The 24,611-nt window shown below is 37.6% G+C and overlaps 1 protein-coding gene and 1 pseudogene across 1 annotated transcript in view; both read left to right on the top strand.

Annotated features, from left to right (window-relative positions):
• Positions 1-19,985, top strand: part of MMP20 (matrix metallopeptidase 20) — a 50,474-nt gene extending 30,489 nt beyond the window's left edge. The window contains exons 7-10 of the mRNA XM_067750845.1: positions 4,619-4,755; positions 5,738-5,894; positions 18,773-18,876; positions 19,885-19,985. Coding sequence (XP_067606946.1) covers positions 4,619-4,755; positions 5,738-5,894; positions 18,773-18,876; positions 19,885-19,985 — 499 coding nt within the window. The remainder of the gene's footprint in view (positions 1-4,618; positions 4,756-5,737; positions 5,895-18,772; positions 18,877-19,884) is intronic.
• Positions 787-2,560, top strand: LOC137230795 (heterogeneous nuclear ribonucleoprotein K pseudogene; annotated as a pseudogene).
• Positions 19,986-24,611: the final 4,626 nt, after the last annotated feature.

Raw genomic sequence — 24,611 nt, 5'->3', positions numbered from 1 at the left:
ATGAGAATCTAGCACAGTGACTGGAGCAGAGTCAGCATTTCAGAAGTATGTATTAAATTGAATTAATTGTAAAACACTTGCTTTTTGGATTCTTCATCAGGTTCCCAGTTAATCCATTGTTTTGTCCTCCTTATCAAAGATGAGATTATGGACTGTTGACATGATCTCTTTTTCTATTTTCATTACCTGATTCTTCTGGATACCCAAACCTGTGCTCTTTCTGTGATGGTGAAGAGAAGGGAGAGGGGGAAAGCAGTCCCTCTGGCCTTCAGCAAAGGCTAGGTCTCATTGGGTAAGGGGTCAAGTTATAAACAGAGAAAAACTGGAGGTCACAGTCTGGGAAGGAGCAAGTAGATTAGTTAGGACATGTGATGAAAATCAACATAGCTGGAGTCTAATCGGCTCTGTTTGCCCCTAACCACTGCTGACATTTGGGCCCATCAGCTTTTCTGGGTCTCAGTTTTCCATCTGTTAATACATATGGTCTAGATAAGGCTGTGATGTGTAAAGCTTGGGGAGAGGAAGTGTACCCTCAATGGCCTCCTGCCACACTGAGTATTGTCTATGGTAGATGCCCAAATAATAATTTTAAAAATGGACAATATTCAGCCAAGTGGCACTTTACAGTTTATAATGCACTTTCATATGCTTTATCTCAATTGATCCGCATAAGGATCTCAGGAGATAGGCAAGTTATTATTATTTGCATTTACAAAATTATGAAACAGGGCTGAGGCAGCACAGCAGCATAGGGATGATAACCTTGCCTGGCAACTGCAGCAGAACACTTCAGTTCTGCCCTGCAAGGATATATTTAATAATAGATTGGTGTGTCTATTTAATACAAGAAAATGGAAACTGAACAGCCAGAGGAAACCTTTCCCAACACCGAAACCAATGGCAAATTTGGTAAACGCCCTCCTGAAGATATGGAAGAGGAATAAGCTTTTAAAAGATCTAGAAGCACTGATGAGATGGTTGAATTACGCATTCTGCTTCAGAGCAAGAATGCTGGGGCAGTGATTGGAAAAGGAGGCAAGAATATTAAGGCTCTCTGTACAGACTACAATGCCAGTGTTTGAGTCCCAGACAGCAGTGGCCCCGAGCACATATTGAGTATCAGTGCTGATATTGAAACAATTGGAGAAATTCTGAAGAAAATCATCCGTACCTTGGAAGAGGGCCTGCAGTTGCCATCACCCACTGCAACCAGCCAGTTCCCGCTCGAATCTGATGCTGTGGAATGCTTAAATTACCAACACTATAAAGGAAGCGACTTTGACTGTGAGTTGAGACTGTTGATCCATCAGAGTCTGGCTGGAGGAATTATTGGGGTCAAAGGTGCTAAAATCAAAGAACTTCGAGAGAACACTCAGACATCAATCAAGCTTTTCCAGGAATGTTGTCCTCAATCCACTGACAGAGTTGTTCTTATTGGAGGAAAACCTGATAGGGTTGTAGAGTGCATAAAGATCATCCTTGATCTTATATCAGAGTCTCCCATCAAAGGACATGCTCAGCCTTATGATCCCAATTTTTACGATGAAACCTATGATTATGATGGTTCAATGATGTTCAATGACCGCCAGATGTCCCATGGGATTTCCCATGTGGGGAAGAGGTGGTTTTGACAGAATGCCTCCTGGTCGGGGTGGGCGTCCCATGCCTCCATCCAGAAGAGATTATGATGATAGGAGCCCTCGTCGAGGACCTCCTCCTGGACGAGGGGGCCGGGGTGGTGGCAGAGCTCGGAATCTTCCTCTTCCTCCACCGCCACCTAGAGGAAGAGATCTAATGGCCTATGACAGAAGAGAAAGACCTGGAGACTGTTATGATGGCATGGTTGGTTTCAGTGCTGATGAAACCTGGGGCTCTGCAATAGATACATGGAGCCCATCAGAGTGGCAGATGACTTATGAACCACAGGGTGGCTCTGGATATGATTATTCCTATGCAGGGAGTCGTGACTCATACGGTGCTCTTGGTGGACCTATTATTACTACACAAGTAATTATTCCCAAAGATATAGTTGGATCTATGGCTGGATCTATTATTGGCAAAATTGGTAAGCAGATTAAACAAATACGTCATGAGTCAGGAGCTTCGATCAAAATTGATGAGCCTTTAGAAGGGTCCAAAGATCAGATCATTACCATTATAGGAACAGAGGACCAGATACAGAATGCACAATATTTGCTGCAGGACAGTGTGAAGCAGTATGCAGATGCTGAAGGATTCTAATGCAAGATATTTTTTTCTTTTTTATAGTGTGAAGCAGTATTCTGGAAAGTTTATCTAAGACTAGTGAAGAACTGAAGGAGTCCTGCATCATTTTTTTTTATCTGCTTCTGTTTAAAAAGCCAACATTCCTCTGCTTCATAGGTGTCCTGCATTTGAGATGCAGTGAAATCTTTGCTGTTCACCAGATGTAATGTTTTAGTTCCTTACAAACAGGGGTGGGGGTAGGGGAGGGTGTGCAGAAACTAACATTGAAATTTTGAAACAGCAGCAGAGTGAGTGAATTTTAATTTTTGTTCATTGTTGGTGGTTTTAAAAAAAATCCCCCCATTGGGCTTCCCTGGTGGCGCAGTGGTTGAGAGTCCACCTGCCGATGCAGGGGACACAGGTTCGTGCCCCGGCCCGGGAAGATCCCACATGCCGCGGAGCGGCTGGGCCCGTGAGCCATGGCCGCTGAGCCTGCGCGTCCGGAGCCTGTGCTCCGCAGTGGGAGAGGCCACAACAGTGAGAGGCCCGTGTACCGAAAAAAAAAAAAATCCCCCCACGTAATTATTGTGAACACTTTGCTTTGTGGTCACTGTAACATTGGGGGGGGTGGGGGACAGGGAGGAAAAGTAACAATAGTCCATATGTCCCTGGCATCTATTCAGAGCAGTGTGCAGAATGTAATACTCTTTTGTAAGAAACGTTTTATGATTTTTAAAATAAATTTAGTGAACCTAAAAAGAAAGAGATTATGAAACAGACTTGGAGATACTTGTCAGCATTGGAATTGCAGCTCCAGCTTACAGCCTTCTAAAACATGTGCTTTTCCTTTTGCCTCTTGATGTTGCTTAGGAACATGAAGTATTTCTCTCTCTCAGTACAGCTCTCCTTTAGATTTTGTCATCAGCTTAAAATGCCTCACCTGGATGGCTTCGCCAGCTCCCCCCAGATGGAATGACACATCCCTCCTGTGGAATACACTCTATGTTCTCAGAGCAACATGAGCTTGACCCTTCATTGCACAAATTGCTCTGAATTATAATTGTCTAATCACTTATCTGCCTCTACTACTAGATTATAGCTTCTTGAGGGCAGAGCCCGAGTCTTGTTCAGTGTTTCATCCTTGACGTCTACCTCAGTGCCTGCTGACAGGTGCTCCATAAATATTTGTTAAATTAACTAAAACTCAACATAAGATTTGAGGAGTGCCTAAACTTACTATATGGAAAATTAAATGTCAGAACTTTATTACAATTTCCCTGTCTGCAAATAATTTTATGTGTTGATTCTAACTTCTGTGGAGTCAAGTAAACTATTTGTATTTTATAAGAATGATTTTCATCTCCAAAATTCAAAGTGGACTTCATTTGCATTGAAGGTTTCAGCCCAGTACCCTCTTGTATACTCCCACAATTTTATGTAAATAATACTGGATAGATGGGTGGTTGAGTTGATAAATCTTAAGTTAATGTATGTGTACCAGAGTTTCTCTGAAGTAGCCATTAGGTACAAAGATATAAACATTTTCAGTAGATAAATACATAGACAACATCATTTATAATTGTTAATGTTTTTGCAGTTTTTACAGGAAATAATTAGCCTCTTCCAACCACAAAAATTTAGCTCATTTATATAATATCTATAAAGTGCACCTGGATGGTATTTATCTTTATGAGATTTTAATTTTTAAAAGATCAGAAGTGGAAAGGGAAATTTGTAGCAAATGATACTTGGAATAGGAAGGTGCACAGCTTAAGTGTATAAATTATTGATGTCAACCCTTGCTATCCTTTCATGTTTTGAACATCCTTAAATAAATGAAGGAAAGAGGATTACAGAGATGCTAAAAGAATGAAAAGGGAGAAGAAATTGTTTACTAAAGTCAAAAAGGATATGGGGAGGGGGAAGGGTAAGCTGTGACAAAGTGAGAGAGTGGCATGGACATATATACACTACCAAACGTAAAATAGATAGCTAGTGGGAATCAGCCGCATAGCACAGGGAGATCAGCTTGGTGCTTTGTGACCACCTAGAGGGGTGGGATAGGGAGGGTGGGAGGGAGGGAGACGCAAGAGGGAAGAGATATGGGAACATATATATATGTATAACTGATTCACTTTGTTATAAAGCAGAAACTAACACACCATTGTAAAGCAATTATACTCCAATAAAGATGTTTAAAAAAATAAAAAATAAATAAATAAAACAAACTTGGTTAGACTATGACTGTCCCAGATATGTTAAAAAAAAAATTATGTTCTCCTTAAAAACAAGGCAAGAGCAAGAGGCATTTAGAAATGGCCTCTGAAGTGTGGTTTGCAGTATATTTCAGCCCAGGTTCAGTTGAAGATCTAAGTCAACCCTTGATCTTGATTTCTTTTCCATTGCCCAATAGGATTTTCTGGCGTCGGCAGGTTCACTTGATGTCAGGGATCCGGCCCAACACCATCACCAGCTCCTTTCCCCAGCTTATATCCAATGTGGATGCAGCTTATGAAGTGGCTGAGAGGGGCACAGCTTACTTCTTTAAAGGTACCCTAAAGAACCCTCAAAGAAAGAAGTGGCAGGGTACAGTGCCTGGTATGTTTGGAACACCTAGTACTGTCAGCATTTGTTAGCTATCACAGAGCATGTTCCAGTCACTCCTCCTCAGATTGGGGATGATAAACCCCTCTTCTGTACTGTGACCATGACAGGAGTGACAGTGACTATCAAACTCTTCTCAGAGCCAAAGATGTCGTCTAGTGAGGCACTGTTATAAGTGACAGTGTCCAGGGAGGTAGAAACCTAGTCCCTGTCCCCTGGACCTCTGCTCTGTGTGACATGGTATACTCTTCTGAGAGCTTCTAATTCACAAAAATCAGCATGGAACCCTCAGGAGAAAAATACAAGCAGCTGAGAGAGGACAGATGCCTGCAACTTCAGGAGGTGGACGCATACAATATGTCTCTGGCTCCAGACCTTTACTATTTGAGTGACTTTGGGAAGTTATCTAACTGCTCTCAGTCTTCATTTCTTTCTGTGCAAAATAATTATAATAATAACAACCTTGAAGATATGACAATGGCTAGCCAATGGAAGTTGTCCAATAAGTGATAACTATCAGTTTTAGTTTGTATTTTCTTGATGCTGAGGGCTAAGGGTAGAAGGTTAGTGCCAATTTAAGCAAGAATCAGCTTTTGTGAGTTGCTTGCCCCTTGTCTCTCATACATATATGAGACTGAAATGAGATTATACAGATGAAAGTTATCTTGAAAAAATTGAACGTGTTAAATTTAAAACATAATTGTATCAATATTCTTGCTTTCTTAAGGCATCACTAGGGATTTTGCCTCCAGAGCAAGTTTTAAGTCTTTTACCGAATTGAATAGAGGCTTTTTTCTCCTACTAGGTTTAAGCCATGGTAAATATCCGATAAACTAGCCCTATTTGTGATCCTGCATAGAAATCCTCATGAGTAAAGAGCATCACTAAATGGTACAGAGTTTTTGTAAATTTTAATTTCTGTTTCCAGGACCCCACTACTGGATAACAAGAGGATTCCAAATGCAAGGTACTCCTCGGACTATTTATGACTTTGGGTTCCCAAGATACGTGCAGCGAATAGATGCTGCCGTCTATCTCAAGGATGCACAGAAGACCCTTTTCTTTGTGGGAGATGAATACTACAGGTATGGCTTTTCTCCTTTTGATTGTCCAGATGTATTCAGTGAGAAGGAAAAATGCTTTTGCAGAAAAGAATGCAAGGCAAGTTTGCTATAGGCCCATTGACTCTTCTCAGCCACTGGGGTGTCATTTACTGATGGTTGATACTGTCTTCAAGGTACTGAACCGTCCAGATAAGTGAAACATTCATTCAATAATCCCATTGTTTGGTCTTTAGCACATGAATCATCCAAAGCTTTCAAATCATTCATTAATTGGACCCCCAGTGGCCTAAAAGAGTGGATGTAGCACTCCCAGTATATAATTACCCACTGGGAATGCCTGAAAGAAGAACTGATTTCCTCTTGAGTATCTATGCATTCCAGCATAGTCTGTGATTTTGTGCAAAATGAATGTGGTCATGACTATGGGGCTCCTTGAAGGAAATTTTTACTGAAAGGCAAAGGCCTTATTGTTAAGTCCTTTAACCCAGAACATGAAGATTCTTCTTATCCAAGGAGGATTACATATCATTTCCATGCCCGTCTTGCAGGAGGTTATTGTAAGCAGATCCAGTCACTGCACACAGGGTCACACCTCATCTCTCCTGCCTCATCTTACCACTTTAATTGACTCATGTTAGAGAACTGAGTGCAGCTCTTTGTCAAGCGCTGCCTCTGCTCCTTCTTTATTCACAGTTCTCACTTTAGCATTGCTTGTTTTTCTGAACTATAAGAAAGAAACCAAAACAGACTCTAAACAGGTGACTGTGCTAAACACTTTAGGTCCCTGTTAGGGTCTGGTTGGCAGAGGACCCAGCTTTGGTCCAAGGGTTTTCATTCTATTTTCTATTATCTATTTTAATAACCATTTCTGTGGCATAAAATAAATTTATAAATATATCTGTCATCTTCTTCAATTTAGAGCTGAGAAAGTAATATAACTGAAGCACAGATATACTTCATGAAAAGAAAAATTTATTTCATAAAAATGAATGTCAAAATGTGGACCCTGCTGACTTTTTTGGGCCACTGAAAGCCCTGGTAGCATTGCTCAAAGTATTACTTGCTGTCATGAGTTGTCACTTCCAGTCCAATGTTTAAACCACTAAGCCAACTAATTTTCTTTCAGAACTTCCTTTATGAAATAGCAATAGTTATTCCTTTATTAAGTCCCTAATATCTGCTGGGCATACTCTCCAAAGTCTTTCTTTAAGGTAAGGTGGCTGTAATCACCGTGTTGACATACAGGAAGATAGATATTGAGAAATCCAACTCCCATTTTAGGTTTTCAGAGAATGGCATCCAGAGATGCGTGTATGAGCAAGTGTGTGAGAGTATGAGTTATGATTATTTGGTTCTTTGTCAAAGCCTGTTCATAGCCCGATTCTCCTTGGGGGGATTATCCACTCTCTTACTATTTCCATTCTCCATTCATCACCTGGTCTTTGGACTAATCTTCCACCCACCAGCACCCGCAGTAAAGCATGGACCTCCAACCAGGCAGGACTGAGGCTTAACGGCTAACACAAGGGGCCTGGTGAGAGGTTTATAATACTCCATAAATTTAGGGATGGGGAGGGGAGGGTCCCTGATTTTAACGATGCCTTATCCCCCTGAGGAAATAATTTTGAACCTTTCCAACTGAACCTCTGTGAATGTCTATTAAGGAAAAGTCTTTAGTAATCTAGATAAAACAAATTCATTAAAAAGTTGGCCTAGGGCACTAATACAAATATTAAAGAGCTCCTTTTGCTGGAAAGGAAAAGAAACTGCAGTAGGCACTTTTGATATTAATCTCCCCAGGTTATTGAGAGTATTAAGTGATATAATACATGTACATACCTAGCACAGTGCCTGACATATAATAGGTGCTCAAAAAGAGTGACTGTTCAGTAACAGTAGGAACTTATATGGTAATTAGCAAATAATTGCTTTAAAAGTTGTGATAATTAACAAATGATTGCTTAAACTTCAGTATTCCTATAAATAGCAATCCAGTCAAAGAGCTGGTCAAGGGGATTTCCTTTTTCAATACTGAAGGGCCCTGAAATTGCACTGAAATCTCTGCTTTTGGCAAGGCAGAGACAGTCATTTCAGCAATCGGAGTCTCCTACTTCATACTCTCCAACACAGACACCGGTTTACATACTAAGAAATAAGACAAATAACCTTGAAAAGGTTATTTTCAAATAACCTCAAAAGTTCAGGAAAGGGCTTCCCTGGTGGCGCAGTGGTTGACAGTCCGCCTGCCGATGCAGGGGACACGGGTTCGTGCCCCAGTCCGGGAAGATCCCACATGCTGCGGAGCGGCTGGGCCCGTGAGCCATGGCCGCTGAGCCTGTGCGTCCGGAGCCTGTGCTCCACAACGGGAGAGGCCACAACAGTGAGAGGCCCGTGTACCGCAAAAAAAAAAAAAAAGTTCAGGAAAAGCTAACATATCATCTTTATTAACAAATCCCCCTGAATTCCACACATTTCACGCATGAGTATGACATCTTATTGTCTTGTAAAGCCTATATTGGTTAGAAATTATGTTCAGCTGCTAGTAAGAGAGACCTAGTAATAACTGTGACTTAAACACATAAGGGTCTTTCTTTCTCATATACGTAAAATGTCTGAAGTTTATCAGATTTAGAGCTGGTAAGGTGGGTCCATGGCCATTAGGGACCCAAGCTCCTTCTGGCATTTTGCTCTAGTATTAACAGGTAGCTTCCACTCTCATAGTGGCCACAGTATTCAAGGTGGTCAATGGCGCCTCAGCCATTACATCCTATTCTAAATAGGAAGAAAGAGGGCTGGAAGGAAAAAGCAAAGGAGGCAATGAAGTTCTATAGGTAAAGCACATGGACACACTCAAAAAATACAGAAGCCTCAAGTTACAGACGAATAATTTTACTATTGACACCCATTGACATTGTGTTAGGATTTATTTTCCTTAGTCATTCCTCAGGTTCTTCTTTGGTCCTCATGCTAGTTCAGTCTGTGACACAAGTAATGTGCCAAGGGAAGAAAAGTCTCTGGATGTGCAGGTTGTCAGGGAAATTCTCCATGAACCCCTAGGGCTGGGGACCCATTTTAGTGAATGAAATGGCAATGAGAAAACTACTGAAGAATTCCTCCACTGAGGTTTGAGTGTTGGCTTGGGGCTAGGTTGATTCAGGCTGTAAGAGTAAGAACCCACATGTCAGTGTAATATTGATAGTAACTTACAGAGGAGCAGCTCACAGAACTACAAAGTGAAATCCAAAAGGGGGTTCTGCCATGCTGATGCCATCACATGCTACATTACCAAATGACATACTGGTTAAACTTTACTAACAAGGGCTACTTCCCCATACATTTGTTTGCTTTCTTTCCTTCCTTTTCTTTTCCTAGAAGGCCTAAATGATCCAACCAGTTTTTTTCTTTACATTACTTCCACTACCTATGGTTAATTTCTCCCAATAGATGTTCTCCCTTGCCTACTAATACCAGAGCAGTGATTACACCAAGTAGTTCCTGAGAACTGGGTGGGGAGGGGGCGGGGGGACGGGGAGGCGCTATCAACTCCATCATTCTTTGACATGGTCAGTGTTTTCTAAATTTTGTGTAAAGTGACTTACAAATCTACAGGTTCCAGCCCTTTTCCACTCCCAAATCACTCTTTCTACATATATGGAGGCATGATTGATGCAAAATAGGATACAGTCTTCTAAATTCTTTCCTTCCTAGATACCCCAAGAATACTGGAACTGGATCTGTTTATTTAAGGATTTTATAGTTAGTCACCATAGAGAAATAAATAATAAGTAATAAAAATTTAAAAGATGGGTGGAGTTCAAAATCTTGGTTTTTTAATCTTTTTTTTTTTTAATGTATTGCCAAACTACCACATTCAACATACATATACTGGGCATGATTACATGTCAGGATCTGTACTAGGACCTTGACACATGAGAAGGCACAAAGTTTGCTGTTTATAAGAGTGTAGACAAGAGTAAGAGAGTGCTAATGTCAACTCCAACAGCAGTCATCTGGCAACCTGGATTACCTTTCTGTTTTAGTTTATGGAGGCAGATGGAGGCAGAAATAGTAACTACTTCATTGAGTTGTGGAAATGAATGAGAAAATGTGAAATGCCTGTCCTATAGTAAGTACTCAGTTCATATTGGGTGTTATTAATGCCCTCAACAAGTCTTACAGTTGAGGGTAAATGTATAGATAAGTAATTAAGAGCAATCCAGGTGGCCTCGTAAAAGACTGCACAAGGATTAGTGGGGCAAAACAAAGAGGAAATGGACAATTCTAGCAAAATTGTCAAGAAAGAGTTCTTAGAGGAAGCAGTGACTGAGCTTCATCTTGAGAGTTGAGTAGGAGTTTCCCAAACAGGAGGGGAAGGGCGCTTCCAGGCAGAGAGAGCAGTTGAAGCAAAAGCACTGATGCATAAAAAAGCCTGTGTATAGGAGGAAAACCTCAAGCAGTTCAGTATGATTAGAACGTGGGCTAGAATGAGAGATTTGGTCCAAGGATGGAGATCATGGAGGGCCTATGCCTTTCTAGGGAGATCAGTGTTAATTTATAGAAAAGAGGGATATCTCTAAATGTCTTAAACAAGGAAGTAACCCATTAAGATTTGTGTTATTAAAATATCACTCTGGCAGCAGTGTGACTGGATTAGAGGGGGACAAGACTGGAAGTCAGTCAAACCAGTTAGGCCAGAAAGTAGTGGGAAGCATCTTCAGAGTGCTTAAAGAAAAAACTCTCAACCAAGAATCCTATATTGCACAAAGCTATCTTTCAAAAATGAAGGCAAAATAAAGACATTCCCAGATAAACAAAAACAGAGAATTTGTCGTTAGCATCTTCCTTACAAGAAGTACTAAAGAAAATTCTTCAGGCTTCAGCAAGTAACCCCAGACAGTTATTTGAAATTTTGAATCCACATAAAAAAAGAGTACCAGTAAGTGTAATTATGTAATTATAAAAGATAGTATAAATGTGTATTTGTTCTCTTAACTGATTTTTAAATTAATTAAAATTAACTGTATAAAGCTGTGTGTGTGTATATATATATATATATATATATATATATATATATAATTGTATGGCTGGGCTTATAACATATAGAAATAAAATATACATTTATATATAAACTTTGAAGCAGATTATGTTAAGTTCAAAAATATATATGGTATGCTCTATAGCAACCACTAAGGAAATAACTTTATTAAATGAAGTAAAAACCTCATAAAAGAAATTTAAATGGTACACTGGAAATTCTTCAGTAAAGCAAAAGAAAGCATTAAGGAGGAAAAAAGGAACTAAAAAAGATATGAGACCTGTAGAAAATAAAAGCAAAATGGCAGATATAAATCTAATTATATCAATAATATTAAATGTGAATAGATTAAACAATCTAATCAAATTGTAAAGGTTGTCAGACTGGATAAAAAAACAAGATGTCACTGTGTACTCAAAGATACAAATAGACTGAAAGTAAAAGGATGGAAAAAATATACATCATGCAAACAATGACCATAAGATAGCCAGGGTGACTATGCTAATACCAGGCAACAAAACATATTAAAATAATACTTTTAAAATTAAAAGTATTACTAGGAATAGAGAGAGATAATTTATAGTGATAGAAGGGTTACTCTACCAGGAATATAAGACAACCTAACAGCAGGGCCCCAAAATGGATGAAGCAAAAATACTGACAAAAATGCAGGGAGAAAACCACAACTGAAATAATCATAGTTGGAGACTTCAATACTTCACTTTCAGTAATGGACAGAACGACTGGACAACAAGAGCAATTAGGAAAGGAAGACATGAACAGCATTATAAGCCAACTAGACCTAACAGATATCTATGGAACACTTCACTCAACAAAAGAAGACTACACATACTGCTCAGGTGCATGTAGAACATTGTCCGGTACAGATGACATGTTAGACCAAAACACAAGCCTCAGTAAATTTAAAACCATTAAAATCATACAAAATACCTTCTCTGATCACATTGGAATAAAGCTAGAAATCAATACCAGAAGGAAAACTGGAAAATTTACAAATAAGTGGAAATTATACTTCATGCTCTTCAACAACAAATGGGACAAGAAGAAATCACAAGAGAAATTAGAAAATACGTAAAGGTGAATGAAAATTAAAATACAACATATGAGAACTTATTGATGAAGTTAAAGCAGTGCTCAAAGGGAAATTTCTAGCTGTAAATACCCATGTTTAAAAAGAAGAAAAAACTCAAATCAATGACCTAACTTCCCACTTAAGACACTGGAAAAAACAGCAAATTAATCCTAAAATAAGGAGGAAAAAAGGAAATAATAAAGATTACAGTGAAAATGAATGAAGTAAAGAATATATAAACAATTTGAGAAAATCAGCAAAACTAAATTTGGTTCTTTGAAAAGGTCAAGAAAATTGACAAACTGCTCACTAAATTGACCTAGTAAAAAAAAGACCAAAATTACTAAAATCAGAAATGAAAGAGGGAACATTACTACAAACCTTACAGAAATAAATGGGTTATAAAGGAATGAACAATTATGTGCCAATCAATTAGAAAATTTGGATGAAACAGACAAATTCCTAGAAAGATACAAAGTGATGAAACTGAGTCAGGAAGAAATAGACAGCTTGAATACACCTATAACCAGTGAAGAGATTTAATTCATAATTTAAAAAATTATCCACAAAGAAAAACCTAGGCCTACATGTTTCACTGGTGAATTCTACCAAAACATTTAAAGAACTATTGCCAATTTTTCACAAACTCCTCCAAAAAATAGAAGAGGAAGGAATACTTCCCAACTTATTGTATGAGGCCAGCATTGCCCTTCTATGGAAACCAAACAAAGGCATCACAAGAAAATAAAACTTCAGACCAATATATTGTGAATGTGGATGCAAAAACCCTCCAAAAGTACTAGCAAACCAAATCCAGAAACATATAAAAAGAATTACCAAGGGGAAACTTTTTTTCCCAGGAATGCAAGGTTGGTTTAACATCTGAAAATCAATTAATATAATACACCATACCAATAGAATAAAAAAATTAAAAACCATATGATCATCTCAATAGATGTAGAAAAAGCATTTGACAAAATCAAACACCACTGCATGATAAAAACATTCAACAAACTAGGAATAGAAGGAAATTTTTCAGTCTAATACAAGGCATCTATGAAAACCCACAGCTGATATCATACTCAGTGGTGAATGATTGGATGCTTTCCCCCTAATATCAGGAACAAGACAAAAATTTCCATTCTCACCACTTCTATTCAACATTTTACTGGAGGTTCTAGTGGGGCAATTAAGCAAGAATGAATGCTATAAAAAATTAATGATAGAAAAGATTGGAAAGAAAGTAAAATTATCTTTATCTGTATGTCATATAATCTTTTACATAGAAAACCCTAAAGAATCCTCAAAAGAAAAAAAAACTGTTATAACTAATAAATGAGTTCATCAAATTTGCAGAGTATGTGTTCAAAATGAAAAAATCTATTGTATTTCTGTACACTTCAATGAACAATGCAAAAATAAAATTAAGAAAACAATTCCACTTACAATAGCATCAAGAAGAAAAACATACTAAGAAATAAATTTTAACAGAACAAGTAGAAAACTTGTAATATGAAAACTACAAAACATTGTTGGAAGAAATTAAACGAGATCTAAGTGGAAAGATATCTTATGTTCATGGGTCAGGCTTCATGTTTTTAAGATGGCAGTTTCTCCCAAAATTGATCTGCAGACTCAATACAATCGCTATCAGAATATCACTGGTTTCTTCAGGGAAACTGACAAAGTGATCTTAAAATCTATATGGAAACTCATAAGACCCAGAATAGCCAAAATATTTTGAAAAAGAATAACAAAGTTGGAGAGCTCAGACTTCTCAATCTCAAAATTTACTAGAAAGCAAAAGTAATCATGACAATGTGAAACTAACATGAGAATAGACATATAGGTAAATGGAATAAAATTGACAGTCCAGAAATAAACCCATATATTTATGCTCAGTTGATTTTTTACAAGGAAGCTAAGGCCATTCAATAGGGAAAGAATAAAATTAAGAAGTAAAGCAAAATTAAAGAGTAAACAGGAATTCCAGTTTGTACATATGTAGTTTGAAATGCTAAGTGAGACCGATGAATGGATATGTCTGGAAGGCAGTTGGAAATACAGGTCTTGAATTCAGAGAATTCAGGCTGGAGATATAAATTTGCATTTCATCATACAGTAAGATAGTAATTGAGACCATCAATACATTTCAACATTGTTATTAATTCTTTGTTTCAGAATTTTCTCACAGTCACTTTCCTCATGGGGACCTGGTTCCTGACCCTTATCTAGGATGGTACATGGCAGCTTCTTACTCTTCTCCATTCTCTTCATTCCTGACCACTCTCCTGGCTGCCCTCTCTAGTGAGATCACAAAGGTCCCTTCCTCCGTGAAAGCCATGTGATTCCTGGCTAGGAGTGGATTATTAACTTCAAAGGGGATTCCACTAGAAATTCCACTAGATTTCACTAGAAAGGTCTCCTTGAAGAAACTTCCTGAAACATATACCATAAATACTTACCAATAAATTCCTCTTTTTGCCATCCTTTCTCACATTTTCTTTAAGCATCTTTTAGCAGACTGAACTGCCTATTCAGTAATTCAAAGAAGGCAGAATGGAGTTAAGTTTTACCACTGACATAAGTTAGAAATCATCACAATGAAAACACCAGAAATTCCTAACAAATCTAAGGTCTGAGCACACAGTTAAACAATATGCAAGTACTTTACCAATATAGTCCCCAAATTCTTAGATTACAAAGGTAGAGAGTAAGATAATATATATGAAAAACCACATCAGATATCTATGGCAATATCACTAGTAAAGTGTCACTGTCAGTAATGATTTAGTTAATATCTATACCCATTGATCAATATTAAATGATTAAACAAATACCCTTAAAGGACATAAACATAGTTACTGGTCAATCATTTTTAGCTGATATTTAGATTTCACAAAAAAGACCTCAGTAATGAGAAAACATATGCAACGATTTTAGCAGGTTTCTAGTATATTTACAATAAATATTTTCTTAGTATTCAAATATTGATGGTTTATTATGTGTTAGGAATCACACTGAGTATTTTCTCATATTCTCTCATTTTCCCATCTACCTTCTCAACAGTCTTGAGAAGTAGGTATTGCTATCTCGATTTCATAGTTGAAAATATTGCATCTAAGAGATTAAGTGATTAGATCAAGGTCACACAGCTAAAAATAGTCCATCTGAGGATATATTTTATGCCCTCTGAATCCAAATACAGAGATCCATCCCATCTACCATACGTAGTCACCTTTTATTCTCTTCACCACTGATTTATTTATTTACTGTCAATTAAAATACCCATGCCCATAATTCTCATCCTGTCATATAATTTTATTTTCTTTTACCCTCAGCCAAATCCTCAACATACTAGTAGACCTCCTAACCCCTTTCTGCTGAGGTCTCTGGACTACCTCCAACATTCTCTAGCCCTCCTTTCTCCTCTTCTCAACCTTGCCTACTATTGCATGTTATCTTAATGAAGTGTGTTTAAAAAATTAGGTAAAGACTAAACTCTTTGGTGACTTAGGATCCCAGACCAAATCGCAACATCCACTAAATGTCATACTAGCCAGTCAGTTATTGGTTCTTGGGGCCAAAATAAACTACAAAGTCTTATAGCTTGGGCCAGACCTTGACGTTAACATGTACCAGGCACGTGTGTGTGTGTGTGTGTGTGTGTGTGTGTGTGTGTGTGTTGTGTGTGTGTGATTTCTCTCATCCTCATGACTACTGTATTGCAGATAAGGAAACCAGGGTTCAGAGCTCAGAACACTTTCCCCTGATCAGAGCCAGCAGGTAACAGAGTCAGAACTCAAACCCAGAACCATCTGACTATACACTCTTTGCTCTATAACAGAAATCCTCAAATATCTGTCCAAAAACCAAGGGCTAGATCATCACAAAGTTTTCAGCAGTCCACAGAAAAATAAAAATAGCACAATATAATAAACACAGGGGGGTGTGATCTGGGTCAGTATTATTGGCAAGAACCATCTTTTATTCTGAGATTATGTCCTTTCTGCCTTTTTTAGTATTAAAGTTTCTTTTCTTTCTGAAATGATAATGGAAATAGGTGGTAATTTTTATTTTGAGGGTTGATGGTAATGTTCTTACTTGGTAAAATGAAAAGTAGGTAACCCTATGTTAATTATGTAGGCCCATCTACACAGTGACTATGTAAAAGGTCCAAATGAAATATACATGTTATCAGCTAATCTTAAAATGGTGACTTATGTGTCAGACTGATACTTTGAGATAGATTTTATTGAGAGTAATACTCTTTGGAAAGCAGTTATAGGATAAGAGGCAAGAGGGCAGAGAGGGGGTTGGCAGAAAGGGAGAGGGACTATTAAATACATAAGTGGTAGAAGGGATGGAGGAAAAAAAATGATTTCATAGTTTTGCCAAAATTTTTGCCTACGTTTTTATAAATGCAATTGAAAATTAAAATTCTCAGCCAGATATTGCATCTCTAAAATTTCTTTTGAAATTTTATTTACATATAATATTATTACCTCCATTATCCTCTGAACACATATATATATATATAATATAAGATTTTAGATGTCACCATCACCCACCTTAGCAAACTAAACAGACAGATAAAAAGAGAAAGATTTCTTTTTCAGATTTTTCTATTGGATTAATAGTCATCATTTTCTCTTTAAAACTTATTCCTATATTATTTAAACAGTATTTCTAGTCTCAGAAAAGATCTTTACTCTCTCCTTTCATACTTTCCAGATTTCTCAATCCAATTTAAATATACAAGCAGATCCCAACTTGTAATAGGTTTCCCTATAGATATTCTTTAGTCAGTCACTTGTTTGGAACTGAGAACACCTTTTGCCATAAAACAATATAAATGGTGATTAAGTTATCAAAATCACTCATAAATGTTTAATGAACACAAAGGTAAGGCATAGCTCTAATTATAATAGCTCAGCTTCTAATCCTCTATTCAGAGCAGACAAAAGAGGATAAAGACATGAAAGGCTTTTCACCGTTTTCCCTGAGCTTAGGGGTCAACATTAAGCAAAGAATTCAAAGTGTCATGTTCTCTGGCATCCCCCCACCACATTTCCCTCTATATCCACAGACACCAAATGTCTCTTGGTCACTTCTTTGTTCTTCCTTTTGCATCCCTCTCCCCAAATATTTTAAGCTTTGGAATTATCTTCCTCACTCCCTTCACTCAAAGCATCCATTTTCCCAGTACAACTGCCTCAGGGAATTGAGAGAAGAAAACCTAGTGAACAGAGATTAATATGTAAACAACCTGTACTTCCAGTGTCTGACTCTAGATTTCAGAACAAAAGAAGTCTAAGCCATGGGAGAGGCAATATGCCTGGCTGTTCTTTCTCTCCAGTCTTTCCCTCATTACAGTCCTGATACCTTGCAACCACTGCTTCTAATACCATACAGGTGTCCTGTCCCCACTCTTTATTGGCACTTCTGATGACAACAAAATATGGTAAATGGCTTCCATGTTTATTTGTGCTTACAGTAACTCATATAACTTGGTTTTCCCCTTGGCCTACTTGGAAGATTCTAATAGCTCTCCTGGAAAGGGAGTTTGGACTCCTATTGATACTTCTAGGATTTAGCTTCCACTCCTATCCGCAACACCCCATAAAGCACCTCAGTCCACTAGTCAGTTTCAGCCTGAATACTTCTTTCCCAACGTTTGATCTGCTCAGTATCATGAGAGATCTGTCCCCTGGCCTGTGCAGTCATAGTTACAAGAAAGGCACATTTCAGGAGAAGGTGGATGTGATCTGCTGCTGCAGGAAACTCTCAGTGGCCCAGACACAGGAGAAATTGACCTTTGGGTGGGAAAGCAGCGGCGTGTCCACCTTGGGAATGTCCGCGTTGGGAGCTCTACGCTAATGAAGAAGGGACTTTCTCATACTTTAAATGAAAACTTCTTGAAGGGAAAAGAGTCTGCCCTGCCTACATGCTGAACTCATACAAGTCATACTGATTCATACAAGTCACAGTCTTTTCTACAAGGGGTAATTTAGATCACAAAGAGAGGTATTAACCAATCTTCAGAGTTATCATTGCACGGCAGTTGTGGATTCAGAAAAAAAAAAAACCTAATCTACTCTTTGGTCAGTTGTATAATCTTTCTAGGAAACAAAAAAATTTAATTCAATTAAAACAATTTAAAAGGCAGTCTCCATTATTCCAGATTTTCTCATTTCTTGTCTTTATCTATTGAGCATTCACACATGTATTTATTCATTCACTGTGCATTATTTGTTCAATCCCTCCTCTATGGGTACACAGTAAGAAGCTCATTAATGAAAGCCTCTGTGAAGGGTTTTTAACTGTTTGGTAAGCCAAGAAATTCATACATAGAGAACAAAAGAGAGACAGAAATTGCAACAGTAAATAAAGCACTAAAAATATATGCAGAGTTCCCATTGAAAGGTAGTATTTTTTTAATTATAGAAATATGATCCTATAATTCTAAACAATATAACTATTTCTAAACAATATATCTGGCAAATTTTTTAACAATAGAATGTTTACAGCAAATGACTCCCAAACTAGTGTTCCCAGAATCTCTGGAAACTGGGAGAGAAATGGCAGAATGTGTGTGTGTGTGTGTGTGTGTGTGTGTGTGTGTGTGTGTGTGTGAAAGACAGAGAGACAGAGAGAGATCTAAAGTAAATCATAAATCATCCCTGGCTAAATATGCCTGATAGCGCAGTGTCTTCTACAATCGATAAGTACTTCTTGTTTATATTATTTATGAAATAATATTTCTTCCAGCTATGATGAACGAAAAAGGAAAATGGAAAAAGACTATCCAAAGAATACTGAAGAAGAATTTTCAGGAGTTAATGGCCAAATAGATGCTGCTATGGAGTTAAATGGTGAGTGTTTCCACTGTAAAGTTTCTTTGTAGAAATTGTAACAAGAAATCTGGTCTCTGCTGTAACATAGAAGAAGATGGATTTCCAAATGGGAGTCCTTGGTTCTTATTTTTTTGTCCCTGAGTCCCTTATAAATTTAGCTAAAAAGATTAACCACCAGAAAGAGTATAAAAAGTCTGTCATTATGGTTCTCTCTTTACAAATGGAAAGTTTTAAAAGTATACCTTCAGTGCATTAGTCAGCTACATCATAAAGGCCATCCAGTCAAAATTACCTTTTTCATCTTTAAAATGCACATACTCTCAGCCTTCCCAGGGGCTTTCCCCACACCATCACCCAACTCCTGAAATTTAACACATAGCTGGGAAAGTTGAATTGAACTGAAGTGGGTTGAATAAGTTTAATTGGATCTTTTGAATCGGTCAAAACATTCTTCTTGAGTACATAGCACAGAGCTGGACACTGTTCAGAAATGCAAATACAGTTTGATATGGTCTCTGCACTTGTGGAATGGTTATTCTCTTTGGAAAATGACCCTCTATCCAACACAGATGAAATTACTAGAAAACAAGACAACTTATAATTTAGTATTGAATTGTGTGGTAGTCTTCACAATAATTGCAAGAGGTGATCTGAGGAAGAAAAGATCAAAACAGGCATCAGGTGCTGTAGATCTCATGGTGGGACTTCAGCTGGGTTTTAAAGAATGGCTAGAGGTTTGATTAGGGAAAGAAAACAGTGGGGGCTGGATTTCCTGGAGGGGAACAGCCTGAGTAGAAGCAAAAACCACCTCTGGCATGAGAAGAGAGATGAGAGATGATCAACATGTTAGGGGTGTCAAGTTCTAGGGCTCCGAGAGAGCTGTGACGAGGATTAGCTAACTGCCACCTGACACGTTCTCAGTCCCCATTTGGTGCTACCTCAAGAAAGTTACAACTACAAGGCAATCCCATTTATAAATTTGCAAGTCATTTTCAGTAATCATAATTTCAACTTTGTCTCTTTTAGGCTACATTTACTTCTTTTCAGGACCCAAAGCGTACAAGTATGATACAGAGAAGGAAGATGTGGTTAGTGTGCTGAAATCTAGTTCCTGGATTGGTTGCTAAATAGAAAAGTCTAGTCTTTCCTAAGGAATGAAGATGACCGAGAGCAGCTGGTAACCGGATCTTAAGGACTAAATCAGAACTCAGGTTACGTATTCTTCCCATGGCCTTCAATTCTAAGGGAAATTTAGAATTTGTTGAAAATAATTATGCTTCTGAACTGTTTCTTAGTTTTGGATTCAGAATTTTAATCCAAATGGAAAATTCCTATATGGTCAGTTTTACACAAAATCAGAATCAACACAATGCACGCTTCAGTTAGACACCGGTCATTTTTTTCTTACCTAATACACTGAGGCAAATTGATAAGTTTGGTTTTTATTTCCAGGAAGAAGCCTACTTGTGGACTCCCTGACATGTATTATAATTCTTTTAATAGGAAATAGCATTACTATACAAATTATAATAATTCTTTACAAGCAGTGGCTTTTTTGACCTTAATATTTGTTATGATGAATATAAATGTATCCGCCTTTACTTTAAACATATCACAGACAACATACTGTATAAGTTTTGTTTCTCATTGTTTTTGTGTTTGTTTGTTTGTTTGACTCTATGTGTGCTCACTGGTCTTTGAAGTAGGTTACAGTGGGCAAACCTACTCAAATGGATTTTCATACTATGTAAGAGGTGGGCACTTTGCAACAGGAAGGCTTTTAACAAAAGCCAATAAAAATGTTGTATAAGAATAGTTCCTCATTTCTCTTTCGTTAATGTTTACTAGCTTCTATCACACTTTGGCAACAAATTCTGTGTACCTATAGAAAACTCAAACCTTGGTATAGTATCATGAGTATGCAGACCCAGAAAAAATACTCATAATTCACTCTTTTTCCTTCTTCCCGAAAATAAAATGCCCTCAATGAAACTATCTTTAACCCATCTAAGTGGGTCTCTTCTGAACAGCTTTCCATTTAGGGAAGTTTATCTTTTGTTTTAGTTTTTCTCACTTCAAGCTAAACCATTTTTTTCCTACCTACTCATTAGTACAGATAAAATACTGCTGTCTGTCATTCTTATTTTTTTAATCTTACATTTTAGTAGTTCTACTATAAAACATTGATAAAGGAAATTGAAGATGATTCAAAGAAATAGAAAGATATCTCATGTTCTTAGATTGGAAAAATTAATATTGTTAAAATGGCCATACTACCCAAAGCAATCTACAGATATAACACTATCCCTATCAAATTGCCCATGACATTTTTCACAGAACTAGAACAAATAATCCTAAAATTTATATGAAACCATAAGACACAGAATTGCCAAAGCAATCCTGAGGAAAAAGAACAAAGCTGGAGACATAACCCTCCCAAACTTCAGAAAATACTACAAAACTACAGGAATCATGGTATTGGCATAAAATAGATGTATGGTTCAATGGAACAGAAAAGAGAGCCCAGAAATAAACCCACATGCCTACAGTCAATTAATCTTTGACAAAGGAGGCAAAAATATACAATGGAGAAAAGACAGTCTCCTCAGCAAGTGGTGTTGGGAAAGCTGGACAGCCACATGTAAATCAATGAAGTTAGAACACTCCCTCACACCCTACACAAAAATAAACTCAAAATGGCTTCAAGATTTAAATATAAGGCATGACACCGTAAAACTCGTGGAAGAGAACATAGGCAAAATATTCTCTGACGTAAATCATAGCAACATTTTCTTAAGTCAGTTTCCCAAAGCAATAGAAGTAAAAGCAAAAATAAACAAATCGGATTTAATCAAACTTATAACCTTTTACACACCAAAGGAAACCATAAACAAAACAAAAAGACAACATACAGACTGGGAGAAAATATTTGCAAATGATGAGACTGGCAAGGGCTTAATTTCCAAAATATACAAACAGCTCATACATCTCAATAACAAAAAACAAACAACCCAATCAAAAAAATGGGCAGAAGACATAAATAGACATTTCTCCAAAGAAGACATACAGATGGCCAAAAGGAACATGAAAAATGCTCAACTTCGTTAATTATTAGAGAAATGCAAATCAAAATCACAATGAGGTATCACTCACACCGGTCAGAATGGCCATCATTAAAATGTCTACAAATAATAAATGCTGGAGAGGGTGTGGAAAAAAGGGAGCCCTCCTACATTGTTGGTGGGAATGAAATTGGTGCATCCACTATGGAAAACAGTATGGAGGTTCCTCAAAAAACTAAACAGAGTTGCCATATGATCCAGCAATCCCACTCCTGGGTATATATTCGGAGAAAACTCTAATTTGAAAAGATACATGCACCCCAATGTTCATAGCAGCACTATTCGCAATAGCCAAGACATGGAAGCAACGTAAATGTCCATCAACATAAAAATGGATAAAGAAGATGTGGTATGTATATACAATGGAATACTACTCAACCATAAAAAAGAATGAAATCATATCATTTGCAGCAATATGGAATGACCTAGAGATTATCATACCAAGTGAAGCAAGTCAGAAAGAGAAAGACAAATACCATATGATGTCACATGTGGAATCTAAAATAATGATACTAATGAACTTATTTACAAAACAGAAACAGACTCACAGACATAGAAAACAAACTTATAGTTACCAAAGGGGAAAGGGAGGGGAGGGATAAGTTAGGAGTTTGGGATTAGCATATACAAACAACTATATATAAAATAGAAAACAACAAGAACCTACTATATAGCACAGGGAACTAAATTCAATATCTTGTAATAAACCATGACAGAAAAAAATATGAAAAAGAACATATATATATATGTATACATATAACTGAACCACTTTGCTGTTCACCAGAAACTAACACAACATTGGGAATCAACTACATTTCAATTAAAATAAATTTTCAGTACTTCTACAATTAGATGATAAAATACATTTAACATATTTCATAGACTGGAACATCTACAGTGTTCAACAGATATTAGCTATAATTATTGCCATCATTTATTAAATTTGTTTCATACACTCACTAAAAAGACAATATTAGGAAGGGACTGGGGACTTCCCCAGTGGCGCAGTGGTTAAGAGTCCGCCTGCCAATACAGGGGACATGGGTTCGAGCCCTGGTCCGGGAAGATCCCACATGCTGCAGAGCAACTAAGCCCATGCCCCACAGCTACTGAGCCTGCGCTCCAGAGCCAGCAAGCCACAACTACTACGCTCACGTGCCACAACTACTGAAGCCCCCGTGCCTAGAGCCTGTGCTCCACAACAAGAGAAGCCACCACCATGAGAAACCACACACCACAACAAAGAGCAGCCCCAGCTCACAGCAACTAGAGAAAACCCGCGTACTGCAATGAAGACCCAACGCAGCCAAAAATAATAATAATAATAAAATAAATAAATAAAGTATAAGAAGTAGAAAATTATTTTTTAAAAACTAAAATGTTGGAAAAAAAAAGGATGGAGCAGTTACTCAAGGTTACTCTAAACTTTCCATTTTGTTTCTGTTACTGAAAGTGGCTATTTACAGCCAACCAGATGTTGAATCTGGCATCCCTGCTTTCCAATGTCAACTGATTCTACAGAGTAAGAAAAGTCACTTTTGCAAAAACAGTCAGCTGAGGAAAACTTCTTAGTATCAATAAGCAAGGAGGGAAAACAGTCTGGCATCTCCTCAAAACACTAAACATAGAGTTACCACATAACCCAGCAATTGCACTCCTAGGTGTATACCTGTGATAAATCAAAACATATGTCCACACAAAGGTTCACAGCAGCATTATTCATAATAGCCAACAAGTAGAAACATGGCCATTAAATGAGGAATGGATTTTTTTAAACCTGGTAAATTCACATATTGGAACATTATTTGGCAATTTAGAAAAGGACTAATACATGCTACAACATGAGTGAAATGTGAAAACATTACACTAAGTGAAAGAAGTCAAACACAAAAGGCCACATATTGTATGATTGTATTTATATGAGATGTTCAGAATAGGAAAAGCCATAGACGCAGAAAGCTGATTACTGCTTGTCAGCAGCTGGAGGGAGGGGGCAGCTGTGACTACTAATAGGCATGACACGCTAAAGGTGATGGTGGCTAAAGGTGATGGATGACATGCTAAAGGTGATCTGTGAATAACTGAAAGCCATTAAATTGTACACCTTAAATGGAGGAATTGTATGGTATGTGAATTATATTTCAATAAACCTATTATTTGTTTTAAATAATAAGCAAGGAGATCAAGGTGGTGCAATTATCTGTGCAGGCCGTGCAATCTGGTCAGCTGTGACAGGGACCCCATAGCAATGAAACATCAGCCTGAAGGCATCTGGTGCCGAGCACAACCAGCCAGATGTCCTCCTTATGTCCAGGGCTAGCCAAGGGGCATGTCCACTGTAAACACTTCACTAAATAAACGAATGTTACTGGATGCAAAAAGCATGTGCTCTGAGGCCTGACTGAATTCAAACCCCAGATCTGCTATTTTTAGCCTTGTGAGGTTGGTCAAGTTCCCTAATTTCTGTCTTAGTTTCCTCCTTTGTAAAATTACAGTAAGAATGGTTCTTACCTCCTAGGGATATTTAGAGGCTTAAATATATGAGTCAAAATATGTAGAACTCTAGATAGTCCCTGGTACCTTATAAGGGCTCTATAATTGTTGTTTTTGAAACAATTAGAATTAATTTTG

The sequence above is a fragment of the Pseudorca crassidens genome, chromosome 9, assembly GCF_039906515.1.
Source record: "Pseudorca crassidens isolate mPseCra1 chromosome 9, mPseCra1.hap1, whole genome shotgun sequence".
Taxonomy (NCBI): Eukaryota; Metazoa; Chordata; class Mammalia; order Artiodactyla; family Delphinidae; genus Pseudorca; species Pseudorca crassidens.
The sequence above is the reverse complement of the archived record's forward strand: the minus strand, read 5'-3'. Positions and strand labels throughout refer to the sequence as shown.